This window comes from Brachyistius frenatus, unplaced genomic scaffold, assembly GCF_029030835.1.
Source record: "Brachyistius frenatus isolate BFR_SWC_R1_liver_20210118 unplaced genomic scaffold, ASM2903083v1 Contig_30, whole genome shotgun sequence".
Classification (NCBI taxonomy): domain Eukaryota; kingdom Metazoa; phylum Chordata; class Actinopteri; family Embiotocidae; genus Brachyistius; species Brachyistius frenatus.
Genome location: NW_027210629.1, coordinates 4,038,383 through 4,054,526, shown reverse-complemented (window position 1 = coordinate 4,054,526; position 16,144 = coordinate 4,038,383). Strand labels below are relative to the sequence as shown.

Genomic DNA, 16,144 nt, shown 5'->3' with positions numbered 1-16,144 from the left:
CGGTTTTGTTTTTATATTTAATGCTTTTCCACTGGGTTGGTACAGTGAAATATGCTAAGTACTCATTCAGAGCTTATCATTGATAGGAAACCCGCTGTGTACTCTGTTGTTGGTTAAGGACTTTTAACCAACTAGAAATGTGCGTTTTTATCTCTCCCTGCAGGTGTTGTCCCACCTGACAGTGAAGGAGCGCTGTCTTTGTGCCTCTCTGGTTTGTAAGTACTGGAGGGACCTCTGCTTGGACTTCCAGTTTTGGAAGCAAATTGACCTCAGTGGCCTACAACAAGTAAGAAACTCTATATTCTTCAGGTATCATCCTTTAATGTCACTAGAGTTGTACACTTTTTTTTTTTTTTTTTTGTCAGTACATTTCAGACATTTAGTTAATGTTGGCACGGAATTAATGGTAAAGAGACAACGTTTTGTTGCTTGCGTACTGACTTTCATGTCTCCTTCTCCCTCAGGTAAACGATGATCTCCTGGTGAAAATAGCTTCTCGGAGGCAGAATGTGACAGAGATTAACATCTCGGATTGCAGAGGGGTTCATGACCACGGAGTGTCCTCCCTGGCCTCCCACTGTCCAGGCTTGCAGAAGTATACAGCTTACCGCTGCAAGCAGCTGGGCGACATCTCTCTGTCGGCGTTGGCTACACACTGCCCTCTTCTGGTGAAGGTGCATGTGGGCAACCAGGACAAACTAACAGATGGAGCACTGATAAAGGTAATGCAGTTAGAGCTGGAGCGGAGACACAAGAGATCCAAAGCCTCTTTGTTTTAACTTTGAGATCTTTTCTTGTTGGTCTCATTTGTTCTTTTTTTATTCCCAAATGAAAGGTGAAAAAATGCTCCCAATTAAAATGAAGATTTTGAGTATTTGATTTGACACATTCTTTATACTTTGTCCTTTCAGCTGGGAGAGCACTGCGGTGAGCTGAAGGACATCCACTTGGGTCAGTGCTACGGTCTCACAGATGAGGGCATAATGGCCTTGGCTAGAGGATGTCCCAAACTGCAGAGACTCTACTTGCAGGAGAACAAAATGGTCAGTTCCACACATCTGCTCTGATACTCGGTGTTGTGCTTTTTCTCGCTCTTGTCATGCTTCCCTTACTTCAGGATTTCTCTTCTAACGGTAGCATCTGTTTTGTGGTCTCTGGTCTTTGTGTTTATCTTGTAGAGGCTCTTCATAGGTGCTAAAATCTTGTCAGAGCACTGTGAATCTGTTTCTTGCCTTATCTACTGTTTGTTACTGCCATTTTTGAGGCTAAGAATTCATGCACGATAATACACCGAACTTCCGCTTGATGTGCTCTCTTTCAGTAAGTGCACCACGAGCAAGCGACATCTACATCACCACACGGATTCATTCGTTTCCGTCTCCGCTGTCAGTTCCTCTCGCTAGTCTTCTTCTTATACACTCTTGCTTTAGCAGACAAATGTTTGTTATTGCCATAAAAACTCCTCATCATTGTTTGATTTTTGGCCGCCACACTGTAAACACACAATTTTAAATATGTTGCACTGATTGTGCCTTTAACCAGCAGGTTTCCTGTTTATTGATCTCATCGGATCCTTGAGGTTTTAAATCTACAGTTTAATGAAGGGAAACTGTTTTCTTGAATCTTCGGTAACTTATTCATGCTTGAAGAAACAGTATGTGGTTCATTTTAACACCGCCCACATGTTCATATAAATGCAAATATGTGAACACGTGGATAAATGTTTGCAGACTAATGCATTAATCAGTTTAAGGTCCGTTCTCTGAACAGATGGATTTGTTTTTGAGATCATGACATGCCATGAACTCAGACAGATGAGATGTTGTCATATTTCCTTTAATATAAAAGGACAGACGCAAATATACGTGGCACATTACCTGGGATCACCACTAGATGTCACCGTTTCCCATTTTCTGAATGCAGCCACTTTCCTTTTGTGGGCTTCAACCGGTTGATGCCAATGCTGTGTTGTGTATTTCTCACATCAAATCAGAACCACATATCATTTTTGCTAACATATACTTCACTTGATATTGGACGCTGATCCAGAAGAAAACATATTGTCATTTATATTATTATTTGGTTTGTCTGTCTCTAACCCCCTATAATCTAGACCTTCCTCCATTTCATGAAATTATTTCACACGTCTTCCTGCCAATATGTATTTGGAGTCCATGAGTAATCATGACCTTGATTAATTAGTCCACTTGAAGTTTATAACAATAGCTCAGTTTTTTAAAATCCCATTCATCAATTTAATAGTACATGAAATTAGCGATTACCACTAGGTGAGAGATTAATATTGCTGATAACATTTCAGTGCAGCGGTATCAATTTCAGACAGTCATTTTTCAGACGTGAAAGCGTTGCAGTTATTTTAGCTTCCTGTCATTAGGAGAGAAATGGGCCGACTTTATATGAGAATTGTTATGTCTAGGCACTCGGGTTGCTCAGCCTAATATCGTCGTTAAGTTTGCCAGGAGTTAAGATGATCCAGAAAGCACTTACTTTCTCTGACAGCTGCAAGAGACTACCTCAGGTTCTCTCCTCCAACGTCTCCGATAAAAAATAAAACAGATTTAGTTGCTTTCTGGGAAAACGGTTGTAATTACTGTCTCCAAATGATTCTGCTGCTGTCAGATCCAGGACTAATATTTTCTATTTTACTTTTCTACTCATTTACACTTTGACATCAGATGATACAGGCTGTTGCCTTTAATTTATTATAAATTATAGAGTAAATATTGTATCACGTATTAAGAATTTAAATGGCGACTCCAACTCTTGTATTTTGAGGATCTCATTTCACACCAGGTCTGCTGTTCATAGATCAACTAAAAGGTTTCAAGCCGCATGGAAAAGGCTTTTCTGAAAGGTTTATGCAAAAAATGAATGGCTAAACACTTGTGTGAGGCCATTGTGTGAGCTCAACCCTTGTTCTCTACATGAATTGATTCAGGAAATGGCATCGAGATGGGCTTTTTGGTTTTTAGTGTGCTATAAATCGCAAAGTCATAGGACGGCAGTGAAAGCCTCTTAAGACTACATTGTAAAGGCTCTCCTCTCCTCTCCTCTCCTCTCCTCTCCTCTCCTCTCCTCTCCTCTCCTCTCCTCTCCTCTCCTCTCCTCTCCTCTCCTCTCCTCTCCTCTCCTCTCCTCTCCTCTCCTCTCCCCTACCTCCCCTTCCCCCTCCCTTTTTGTGTCTGTCCTAATCAATTGCATGTGAGGATGAGCCTTTCACTCACTCTGATCTGCCCTCTCTTTTCCCCCCTCCTCTAAAATTGAATAATTGAATTGCTGCAGGATGTTTCTGTGTGGTCTTTCACTCACCCTCTCCCCTTTTTTCTTTGTCATATGCACACCCACATACATCGTTTCTTTCTTTCCTTCCCTCTTTGCCATGGTTGTGGTTTCAGTTCCATGCTGCAGGGTTTGTTTTCTCTCTGTTAAGACCATGTCAAGCTCTGTACAAGGTTAAATAGCTCTTTTTTTTTTTTTTTTTTTTTAAAGAAGAGGGCACAACCTCTCTGAATAAGCCTTTGTAACTTTAAGAATATTTGAACACGTATCAGTGACAACATTAGTAGTAGCTCTGCTGTTTCTCTTGATGGTATTGTCATATTAAACCACAAAATTCTTGTTTGTGGAGACATGTTTGGTGTTTTGCCGTGATGTTACATGTGCAGTTTTCCCATGTTCTTTACAGGATAATGCATAGATTGTTGGCCATGATTATCAGACTGAAGGGCACAGAAGTTATCTTTTTTTTTTTTTTTTTTTTAAGCAAATGACAGTTGAAAGTTGCTAATGCAATTCCGAGGATGCTTCTCTAACACCGACGAGTGTCTGCAAATTGATGCTGACTCTTTCATTGCTTGTTAGCCCGGGGCCAAATCAGCCCAGGGCTCTGGATAACCGTGGGCTAAGAGCACTGTGAGAAAGAGCAGGTGACTCTGGTGATTCGGCGCTCTGCTTCTTTTGACATCTACTGCGCATTCTGTATTGGCATTCATCCAGTATTTATGCCAGAGTTGGTTATATTGCACCAGTTGTCTTTGAAGGGTTTTTCCTTCCTCTCTTCCCATTCATATTCTGTTCTCTTCCACCACCTCGAAGGGCAAGGGGTCTGAGAATAACAAATTCCCCTTTTTTTTCATCTCGCTTCAATTTGCCATAGGGAGGAGAAGCTGAAAGTTGAACTTTGAGTGTCAGAAATAAAACATTGTCTCGTCACCCATCTTTCTATGTTGTTAACTTTGCTCCAATGTTCCTTTCAGTTAAATACGTAGCAATCTCCAAACATTTCTGCTGCGGAAGCACTTTTCGACTCTTTTCCTGTCTTTTACAGAAGCTTTATCTGCTCTACTGTCTTGTTCAAATCAAAGAGTGTGCACTTAATTTTCTTGCAGTGTGATGGGAACATTCTTCCACATGGTTCATCTCAAAGATGCCGTGTCTGCCCGTGCACACTCTCACTGTCCCTGTCTTTCTCTCTCTCTCTCTCTCACACACACACACACACACACACACACACACACACACACACACACACACACACACACACACACACACACACACACACACACACACACACACACACACACACACACTGATTATTTACAGTTTTAATTAGTCCAAAATGTGGAAATGTAAGTGGAATTAGAGATGACCTAACATAGATTACCATGTGCCCTCAATTTGGGTGTAATTACCACTCTGCATGTACAATCAGACCTTCTCTCTTGCACACTCACCGTGTTTTCCAGGTCTCTCGTGTAGGCGTTCGGGAAGGAAGGGTGTGTGTTTGTCTGCGGAACGACGTCAAACGCTGGAAAAGGCGTACGTATAGTTGAGTGAAGGAAGCCTCATGTCCCGCTCTGATTGGCTGTCTGTCTGGCTTGTCAGTAGTTGGGTTTTTTGCTGGCAGGGGAAGTGACAGCCGTCCAATCAAACGTAATCGCAGATTAAACTGTATATTGACATTATCAGATTTAATTAACTGAATTAGAGGGAGAGCAAAGACAAAGGAAGTGATAATGATAGCTGTCAGTTATTATGGGATAGACCTTTTGACTTGAACCAACACACACACACACACACACACACACACACACACACACACACACACACACACACACACACACACACACACACACACACACACACACACACACACACACACACACACGCGGCTGAGTTAAAACACTGCAAGTGACACACACATGGGAGCGGGTGAATTGAATAGCTGCCAGCTGCACTGGAATCTCCTCTGGAAACTTTATTTGACTGTAATTAGAGATAAATAGAACCATTCTGACCGGCCACACAAACAGAATTACACACACACACACACACACACACACACACACACACACACACACACACACACACACACACACACACACACACACACACACACACACACACACACACACACACACACACACACACACACACAAACAATGCATTGTCCATCTCCCCCAATCCCCTCCAGTCTTTGTAGACAGGCATTTAGACTTCTTAGGATGTTGGATGTCAGATGTTGTATGATGTATTTAGTCAGTTTAACTGCTAATGGAACTGGATTATGTCTGTCAGAGCGAGAAAAAGCTCTGCCGTCATCCAGAATTTCCATGCTTTCATGTCATCAAGAAGTCTCTTTAGTTTTCTCTCCTTGCCTTTCGCTCTCGTCGTCTCTCTCCGTCTGTGGTGATTATGGAAGTAGCCATATGTAGTTAAGGTCAAGATGGAATTTACTGGACCAAACTGTGGAGAGATGGGGATGTCTGCTGTCCATCTACATTTTGTTCTGCCGGCGGGAATCTCTGATAAATAGTCTTAAATCCTCTTTCCTCTTTTTGCCTAATGTGCTTTTTTCTAGTTTTTTTTAATAATTTAAAACACATGATCCATCTTTCCTTCATTACCCCCGCCAAGGAGGTAATGTTTTCAGTGTGGTTTGTTTGTTTGTCAGAAGGATTACGGAAAAACTACCAGTCGGATTTTAATAAAACTTTCATTAACATGCGGAAACAGGACATTTAGTCTGCAAAATGCTTTACATCTCAAAATCCTTTCGGTAAGTTCAATAGTGACAAAACATAGGGCATTCTTGAAATATGATAACTCACAATCACAATTCACTTTCATAGATAAACATGTACTTACTCAAACTTTACACAACAAGCAGCCGTTATGGAGCACTCGGAGATGGTGGTTTCACAGGAGAACGGGAACCGGTACAACCGCTGAAATATGAGGCTTCAGTGAGGCTAAAGCGTATTTTGACATCATTCACATAGTTTTGGAAATACAACCCGACATAGTAGTTGCAGATTTGCATATCATAGAAGAGTGGAGTATTGGCCTTGACGGAGGTCTGTGCTTTCCGAGTGCAGTCCCAGTTTCCAGTTTCCATCCCCTCCTTACTCCTCACCTCCTCTCTGTGTACTTCACTGTCTGTTTCTAAATAGGTTGTGGCGCTAATTCTCTTAATCATTCTTTTTTTTTTTTTTTTCCAGATGTGGCTATTATAGTGTGAAAGTAATATAAATAATTGATACCTTATTTAAGGAAACAGTTGATTAGTCAAGTTATCAGTTGTAAAAAAAAAAAAAAATTAAATCACTAACCAATTTGGACATTAACTAGTTGCTTTGATGTCAACTCTCTTTGTAGGTTTTGACCTGTATCCCCACAGAGCAACATTTTACTGTTCTGCCCGTTTTTTTTTTTTTTTTCAGTCACACATGCTGAGGCACAACATGGATGTTTGAAAAACTTTGCTTTGCCAGTGTTTTGAGTAAAGGAATGCACGTAACATGTTTGTTTGACCTCAAGGAAAAACACGTGGAGCTTTTGACGGTCCTGCATTGTCTTCCTTAACTGTGCAAATTTTTGGGTGTTGATTTAGATAAATGATTGTGAGTAAATGTCCCTTTAATACATGTTGTATAATGTTGACCAGGCACTACAAGCTGGATGAATATTTATCCTTCACTTATGGAAAACGGGTCGATTAGAGACTGGCTTTTAATTTTCGCTTTTTAATGGCCTTTTAAAGACCAAACACTAAACTCATTAATGAGAAAAATATGAGCAGATTAGTTGATCATGAAAATAATTTTAATTTGCAGCCATAGCTGTGTCTCGACTGATTCATAACAAGACATTTGTTAAATATTGAACTATGTGAATTGTACATTTTAAAACTTTTTTCCACCATTACCACTGCTTACATTCTCAGTATGTAGTCCGAGTTAACAGCACATTCCTCTCTCCGATATCCTCCTCTTCATTGCTGTTTTGAAGTGCCTCTGTATTGATCTGTGTCCCCAAAAAGCTGCTCGGTGTGTTTTTGGCTGGGTTGCTGTTCTGCCTTTGCCTGAAGACTAATCAGATGCATTAATGAGCACTGACTTCAACTTGGACAGCCGGCTGCACTCAGACACAGACTTCGTCGATATGTTCCCTCTGCCGTCTGCCCAAGAACAAAACAAGTTTTAAAGGGGAGAAAAAGAAAAGGAAGAAAGCACTTCTGGACATGTGAGTCTGTGAAGTGTTCCTCCAAAGCGATATTTCACCTTGCTCCAATGTTTTCTTTTCAATATTAGTTATCCTGGGAAAAGATTCAGCATCAACATTTTTTTTTTCCCACAGTCTATCAATAACAGATTAAATTACTTTTTGAAAAAGAAAAAGACCGTCTTCGTGTGACAGGAGGCTCTCCTGGATTCCCTAAGTGGCTCATGGAAATGTTAAAAGTTTTAACCTTGTGGAAAGAAAACAAAATCAAGTGAACGACAGACATTTTAAGTGAGAAGTGGGATAGCGGACACAGCTGACTTTCTATTGTTGAACAGTGACAGAATGCCAAAAATCACAACGGTTATGCCAGAGTCAGACATCTTTTCCTGGCAGGGCAGAAATGGAGAGCAGCTGCAGTAGTGAGGCAGACTTTCATTCGTAATGCCTGCGTTTATCTTTGCTGATTTGAAAGTAGAAATAGTTGTGGTAGATGTTATAGTGTAGTTTTTACTAGCGGAAGCCAGATTAAAAACTTCTTTGTCCCACGCTTTGAAAGCAAAATTATTATTATTTTTTTAAAGGCAGCTAATTACGGCACAAACCATTGTTTTGTTGTACCCTTAAACAAGTGTTTTTTGTGCCTAAACTTAACCAGAGTTGCAGAATTTAGAAAACACTCCTCTTGGTTGTATTTGAGCGTTTGAACAACGCGTGGGTGGGTTATGCTCACGCTATCAGGAATAGCTTCAAAATTTTCTATAAAACAAAGGGAAATTAGGTTTTCCTAAGTCCTTTCCTGAGTCTTCAGAATGTAAATCTGCATTCAGAAATATGGTCAGTTTACTTTGACACTCATAAATACACTTGCAATTAAAAAAAAAAAGGACTTTGTGGTGTTTAATATTTTGGTGGGTATAAGTTAGAGTGCCCACTGTCTCTAACCCTCAGCTCTTTTTTCTTTTTTCTTTCATCATCCAGAGTTTAGATTTTTTAGATTGTTTTTATGAATGACTGAATCACTTTTGTGTAAACCCTCCTCATATTTCCTCAAAGGTCAAATAAAGTACTTTGGATTAAATTGGTGAAGTGTAGCAGCAACTCTGGGTCGCAGATCAAGTGAAATCACGATTTTGACTTGAACAAGCTTTCCTTTTCTGAAGTGCTAAATGTGTATAGTTGTAGACAAGCCTGTTCAGGTTCTCCTGGTTGAAGTGCTTGGTTTCCACCTGCAGAGGGTGTAGTAGGACTGGATAAGAGCAGTAATGCAACAGTGGGTGAGCAGTGAGCGACCAGGCAGCTGAATTCAGCTGAGCGTTCCTCTGAAACTTGGCCTACACATAAAATATCCCAAACTCTTATATATATATATATATATATATATATATATATATATATATATATATATATATATATATATATATATATATATATATATATATATATATATATATAAAAAAAAACTTGGAGGATGTTAATACATATTTGAGTCACACACTTTGTTTCTTTGTTATTCATGCGCCTGCAACAGAAAGGAATATTTACCAGGAGGTGTTTAAAGTCAGCTGGATTTGGACAAGATTGATGCTTTATAACCTGTTCTTACCAAGGTTATAGAATATTCCTTCACAAATATGACTGTGTTAAGTGTGTGGCCTCTGTTTTCACCTTTCATGTCCTTTAAATGTATTGCAAATTGTGTAAAAAAAATTGAAATCTTTTGAAAGAAAAAGCATTTTATTTTTTTAACTGTAGCCAGAAACTTGGAAGGGCCGTTGCAATGGTTATACATAATCTGTCAGTACTGTAGATATTGTGTCATTTTAATCTTCTGTTCATTGCTTTACTCTGGATACAAACTTACTGTTGTTAGATTTTACATGCCGACACTGATATACATCTGAAAAAGGAATACTTATGTTGGATGAAGTTAAATGGGGAAATACGAGGGAGACAACTAAAGTCGCAACAGTTAGTCAATTAATCCATTAACAAATTAACAGAAACTTAATTGTCATATATATAAATAATCAATCTTTTGTTATTGCTAAAACTCCCAGTATTCCTTCTGGCAGCTTCTACAGTAGCCCAGAAGGGACAAACCAAACACTGCCGCCACCATATACGTTCTCTGGCACGCTTGGAGGGGAAGGGTAAAGCAAGGGGTATTCAGTCGGTTGCAGTCTGCCACCTCACTCCTGCCTCTTTAAAATACCCTCGTGGTAACTCAGAATTTTGTATTTTGGTGGCTGGCTCACCCCTGAAAGCCAGAAGCAAGTTGGAAAGGTTGTAGCAACACACAACATCAATTTAGGCCAAAAAATTGGCCCCTATTTCAGTTTTCCAGAAGGCCAGTGCCGGTCTCTGACCTGGCCAGTGCTTAAAGAGCATTGCTTTAGAGGCCCTCTGTTTATCCAGCTCCAGACAGCAGCAGCTCCTGACACCCAGCCAGGGATGTCACCATGATTCATGGCCCTCTCCGACACCTCGCTCATGCCTTTACTCCTCTTAATCTCTTTGCTCTCTCTCTCTCTCTCTCTCTCTCTCTCTCTCTCTCTCTCTCTCTCTCTCTTTTTCTCCTCTCCTTCTTTCTGTCTCTGATGATGAGTTTTCCTTTTGTTTGAGAAGGGCAGAAATGATGTCATCATTTAAAGCAAGAGCCCAAAGTCAGGATGGAGGCCTCGCCTTTAGCCCAGCGGACCAGTTTGTGTGTATCATGATGAATGGCTCTCCTTCGGGATTCACTGGTGTCGTGTTTTAAGGAGAAAAGACAGATGTGTAGCGCAGGAGAGGAAAAGACTGTGAGAGAAAGTCTCCCTGCTTCTGTCAGCTTGTTTTAAACTCTTACTACCTTCTGTTCAAGCTCACGGTCCTGCTCCTCATCCCATCACTCTCCTCCTCTCGCCTCTCAAACAAGCCATATCCCCCCTCTCAATTTTCTTCCTCCTCCTCTGTCGCCCTCTTCTCCTCCTGCTGTCTCTTTTGTGATTGAGAGACCAAACCCGTTGTAAATACTGACTTCATTAGCGATGATTGATAACATGCAGAAATGTGTGTGTCTGTATGAACGTCTATAGATGTTGCGTGTCCACTTGTGTGCGTGGCCCATCCTGTATATAAGCAGCAGCAGCAGCAGTAGCGAGCAGTTCAATACTCGGGGTAATGAATGTGTTTAATAAGCACAGTGGGTCGATGGACTTAATGAAGGTGTGACAGAGGATGGGCCTGGAGAATGCTGCTCTAACAAGACTCTAACGAGCCTCTGGGGTTAACGAGGTCAGGCTAGATTTGGGATTCCCTCACCTGTACAGTTTTTGTTTGTCTCGCTCTCTTCTTCTGCCTCTTCGTCCGCTCCTGTTCAGTACAATACATTTGTATTTTTTGTTCCCATCTATGAGTTTGTCATTCCTCTTTGACATGTTTTCATTCCTCTATATCTCCCGCTCAGTCTCCCTTCCCTGGGTCCTCATCATATTTTTCCCTTTTCTGTCCATCTCTCACGTACGGCTTCCTGTTAGCCCCGGTTTCATTGCTGCCTGTCCGTCTTTTCAAGGACGACCTAGCTTAGGAATGCTGGCTGAAATTCTCTGGAGACCTTTTATCCTTCTGCGAGGTCGGTCTCCAAAGAATTTCTGGAGGCTCGGAGCTTTTATTGTAGCAGGTCCCGATGACAGGAAAACCTCCTGAGACTGACAGCTGTACATCACCTATGGTTTTCATAGATTGACGGCATGACACTGAAGTAAAGCTCATTTCATTGGATAATTTAAAATTTTTTTTTTTACAGTATATAATTTCCCCCATATTGTAGATTAAAGTAATTTACTGTTGTTCTTGCCAATCATTTGAGTATCAAATTGAAATTCTGTCCATACTTAGGCTCATGGTTGTTAATTCTGCCTCTAAATATCACATTGTGAAGTTATAATGTAATGCACATCATAAACAAACAGGACAGGTTATGTGGTGTATGGCAGCAGAAGTGTAAATTGAAAAATGTGTCATGCATATAATATTTTTAAGTTCCTGAAGCTGTGATACTGCAAAATGTTTGTGGACATTGTGTTACGAGACAATCTTTTTGAGAAACGTGTGAATTCTGTGTAAAATTAACCATATTTTGCATTTTCACACATAATTGAGCTGTTTAAAGTACTTTTTGAAAGCTTTAACTGTATGGCCATAATAGTGGTCTTTATCTTAAAAAAGGAGATAGCTTGACTTGCTTTCTCAGAGGACTCACAAGATAAGGGGTTTGATGTTTGTGTTTACTTTTAAGGCGGTTACAGTTGTTGCTGTTGCAACACAGAGAGATGCATGGTTGGGATGCTTAAGGTCTGCTGTGTGGAAAGTTTTATTTTGATTATATATTTAACATACTGCAGGTGTGACCAGGTTTTACCTGGCAGGTTCAGTCTCGTGCAAAACACCTGTTGGACCTTCATGTTTGAGTGGAGGTGCATAAAGGATTCCTGTTCTCTGAAACTGAAACATTACAGTGTTTTCTCTCTGCTCCACAGCTACATTAAAGGTTAAGGGTGGTTTTTTTCAGTGTGATTGGAAACACATCATACTAACTCTGCATTTAATAAAAGTAGAATTTCTTCTGTTTATATTGGACTGCTAAGTGTCCTCAGCAATGAGAAATACCATATTTAGATTAATCAGTCATTCAGTTTGTAAAATGTAAGGATTGGAAGATTGCTATCGCATGTTTTCTGAGCCCAAACCTAAACAGATGTCATGAAGTTATTACTCTGCATATTTTCTTTTATTGAGCTTCCTTTTGGATAGAAAGAAAATGGCAGCATTTGTGAAACTGTAACCAGCAAATATTTGGTCGGCTGTTTTTTTTCATGATAACTGACTATACTGTATAAGAATCACTGTTTGTCAAACTCAATTCATTTTGTTTTGGCCACAATAGAACAAAGATGCTTTGTGCTCTATAATTGTAAAAAAAAACAGTTGTAAAGCCATGATTTATAATTTGAATATTCAAAAACAACAACAACAAGGCATTGCTTACAACAAGAAAAAAAAAAAGAACTAGAATAAAGTAACTGTTTAAATCCAGGGATTTTTCACACTTCTGTGTTAATCACACTTCTCTGTTTGAACCCCTGTTTTCTTCTTCAGGAAGCATCCAAATGCAAGTACAAAAATGAATACACAAACATTCATGCTGTATCTCATTATCACACCTTTAGTAGGAGCCTTGTTTGCATTTTCTCCCGCATCTGCACAGCATCACTCTCCCGGTTAGTGATTCAGTCAGCTAAACAGCTAAGCAGATTGTAAATAGCTGTCAGGTGAGCAGCATGCCTGCCACCTGTTGAGTTGAACATCGTAGTCTGCTATCTGAAAGAAATTCCCTTTTGTTTCTACTTTTATGTTTCTGTCATCTGAAGAAGTGCCTGAACAACAGGCAGTACGTTGCCTCTTCATCGCCTGTCATGTTTTGTTGCATCAGTGGGAACTTCTTTTTCCAAGCAGATTTGTTTTCTTCCACTTTCAGTTTCACTTTCTTTCTCTTAAAAATGTCCCTGTTTGTTACTTTAGACTTGATGGGTTCGTAACGACCTGCAGTCTGTTCTGTGTATCAGAACATTTAATTTAATTATATCTGTAATGTCAGATTAAAAGTCTGTGTTTCTTTGGCTGAAAATTCGGCTTTAACTTCTAAATTCGAGCACACGTACACGGATCTTTTGCTTGTTCAAATATCCATCCACTTGTCCAGAATGTTCACGTAATCGATTTCAATAATGTGAAACTCTACCACAATTCTTCTCCTCTGTTACCATCAGCCCACCACCCACTCCTGTCTTTGTCAAGCCGCCTTTACTCCCTGCTTCCTCACTCCAGCACCAGTATTTCACCGGTGGAGAAGCGTGACTTCCTGAACCTCACATTTCTTCGCCCGGCGTTACCAGAGTGCTACACCGTTATGAGATATAGCAGAGAGACAAGCAATCGATTAATGGTGCACTTAGCCGGGCTAATTAACAGCTATGTAGAGGAGGAGAAAGCATCAGGCAGCATCAAGGAGGTTGTTCCCCATGGCCGAGACCCCAGATAACCTTTGAAGCATGGATCACTTTACAGCATGGTTTAGATCACAGATCACGGGTCGCGGGGCCTCGCTGCTCTGGAGACACCTTGCACGTTGCCCCGTGTCGGCTTTGTCACGGCGAAGGTCGGCACAGTTCACTGAGGTGATCTGACAGCACTCATTGAAATGAAAACACATTTTGTGTGTTAAGGAGGACTTTGAAAAGCTAGTTTTTGGATTTCCTAATGAAGACCTTCTTGTCAAAATATCAATGGAGCTTTATTGATTATTGCAAAGTTTTATGTTTCTCTTTTTCAGCTTGGTAACAACTTAAATTTGTTTTTCTTCATATTTCCTCTCCCGTCTCCCTCTTTCCCCTTGTCATTCAAACTGCTTTGCTCCTTTTAGAGTAAGAATGACACAAACAGCAGATTTTATTGTCACCTGCCACTCCAAATCCCGCTCTGCCTCTTCTTTCCTTGAATCTTCCTCCTCTCCATTGGGCTCCCTTTGCTCCACTCCTCAGCTCCTATCCGATCTACCTCTAGCGTGAATTTGGCTCAGTTAAGTTGGCTCTCAATTAAAAGTGAATTTGGTGAAAATGAGCACACTCCAGAGGGCACAGATGAAAGGGAAGGCAGAGCTGATGGGCTGCCCAGCTGCCTGCCTGCCTGCCTGCCTGCCTGCCTGCCTGCCTGCCTGTCTGTCTGCCTGCCTGCCTGCCTGCCTGCCTGCCTGCCTGCCTGCCTGCCTGCCTGCCTGCCTGCCTGCCTGCCTGCCTGCCTGCCTGCCTGCCTGCACACCGCTGCCTCGTGTATTTTGGGGCATGCAAAGTAAATTATGTGTGTTGTTGAGGCGAGGCAGCTGATTTGCATTTAGATAAATCCCTGTGGATATGTGGTTGTCATTGAGATGCAGGGTGCCTGAATCCAGCAGCCCCCTGCTCAGGCACTACTACCTGCAGTGTGTGTGTGTGTGTGTGTGTGTGTGTGTGTGTGTGTGTGTGTGTGTGTGTGTGTGTGTGTGTGTGTGTGTGTGTGTGTGTGTGTGTGTGTGTGTGAGAGTTAGAGAGAGAAAGCTCTTAACATGTGCTGCTGCTGCTACCTGGAGCATTTGCCCCACTTTTTTTTAGACAGTGTTGAAAGGATGGAAATATGAGCCATTACTGGAAGCATAGGTGTGTCCACAAGCGTGTGTCTGCACAAAATGCATCTGTATCTAACCTTTCTATATCTGGACACGGCCAACATAACGACTAATAAGAATAGACTGCACGCAGTTGGCAGCCACTGCATCCCATTACACAAACTGTTGGAAAGCAAAGAACTGCTGAAGGTGTGGCTCATCAGTTTTCACATCATCCTTCATCACTTACAATTACAAGAAGGCTGTCTTAGCTGCGTGTAATAAAACATATGGGTGATGTGCAGTTTTCAGGAATGGAATGTTTTTACTGCTCTTCTGCTAACCAGCTGAAATCATCACCTGTTATATATGTTCACTGGTGTTGCATTTATTTTCCTTTCTGCTGATGCATGCAGCACAGTTCTGCACGTACAGGACTGTGCTGGTTATTCAGATACACAAGATTACAATTTTAAATGAAAGGGTTCCAAATCATTGACTTAATTTCACATGTGCAGGAGAACAGTATGTAGGATGAAATCGGTATAAATTACCGATCAATACCTTAAGCTTTGTCAGGAATCAGTTTGCTTGTGTGCTGGATGCCTTGTTGTTGATGTTGGTGTTTGTGCCGGATGTTGTGCTCTGGTGCTTTCAGCCTGTTGATGGATCGGCGGAGGGGGAGGAAGTTTGCTGCTGATTGACAGTCAGGGTTGAGCGTGGGCAGATGGGCCGTAGTCGCTGTAAATATAAAGCTTGTGTGACAGGTGAAGGTCAGTGTGGAGGAGAAGCTGAGCTGGGTGATGTGCTTTGTGTGCATGTGTGAGTGAGGCAATAAGAGGAAGCTAACGCATGATTATGATTCTTGGTTTTGGTTTGTGTGTGTGTATGCAAGAAGTGTTTCATTTGACATTATTAAAGCTGGTGGCTTCATCACACTTGTTATTAAAACCCAAGACACGGAGTTTGTGCTCCAGCTTTGCTCTGGAACTCCTAATCCAAAGAAACACCTCAATCTGTGATTGTGATTGTGTCCAAACCAGCCCAATGCACAGTAGAGGTGTGAGCATATGTGCAAAACATCACATGTATGTATGTGTGTATATACAGTCTTAGGGTTCAAGATTAATACTTATTTTCTATCTATTTTTAAAAATATGAGCACTTCTCAGATTCCCATCGGCCTCTTTTCTTGTTGAAAGGTGAATACACTCAGACTCTCATTTATGTTATGTGAGGAGCAGAGTCTTAATGTTATTGGATTATTTAGATAAGGCAAATTATATTTGAGACTTGGAAAAAAAATACAAATCCAGCAATAATTAGAGCCCGACCGATACTGGGTTTTTGGGGCTGATACCAATATGAAGGAGTAAAAACTTTCCAATATTGACATATTGTACACTATATTTTATACATACATTGTATTTACAGTATATA

General features: G+C 40.9%; 1 protein-coding gene across 1 annotated transcript in view; it reads left to right on the top strand.

Moving 5' to 3' along the window:
* fbxl17 (F-box and leucine-rich repeat protein 17) overlaps nt 1-16,144 on the top strand; it is a 222,339-nt gene that overhangs the window by 4,244 nt on the left and 201,951 nt on the right. The window contains exons 4-6 of the mRNA XM_069699583.1: nt 164-286; nt 465-722; nt 912-1,043. Coding sequence (XP_069555684.1) covers nt 164-286; nt 465-722; nt 912-1,043 — 513 coding nt within the window. The remainder of the gene's footprint in view (nt 1-163; nt 287-464; nt 723-911; nt 1,044-16,144) is intronic.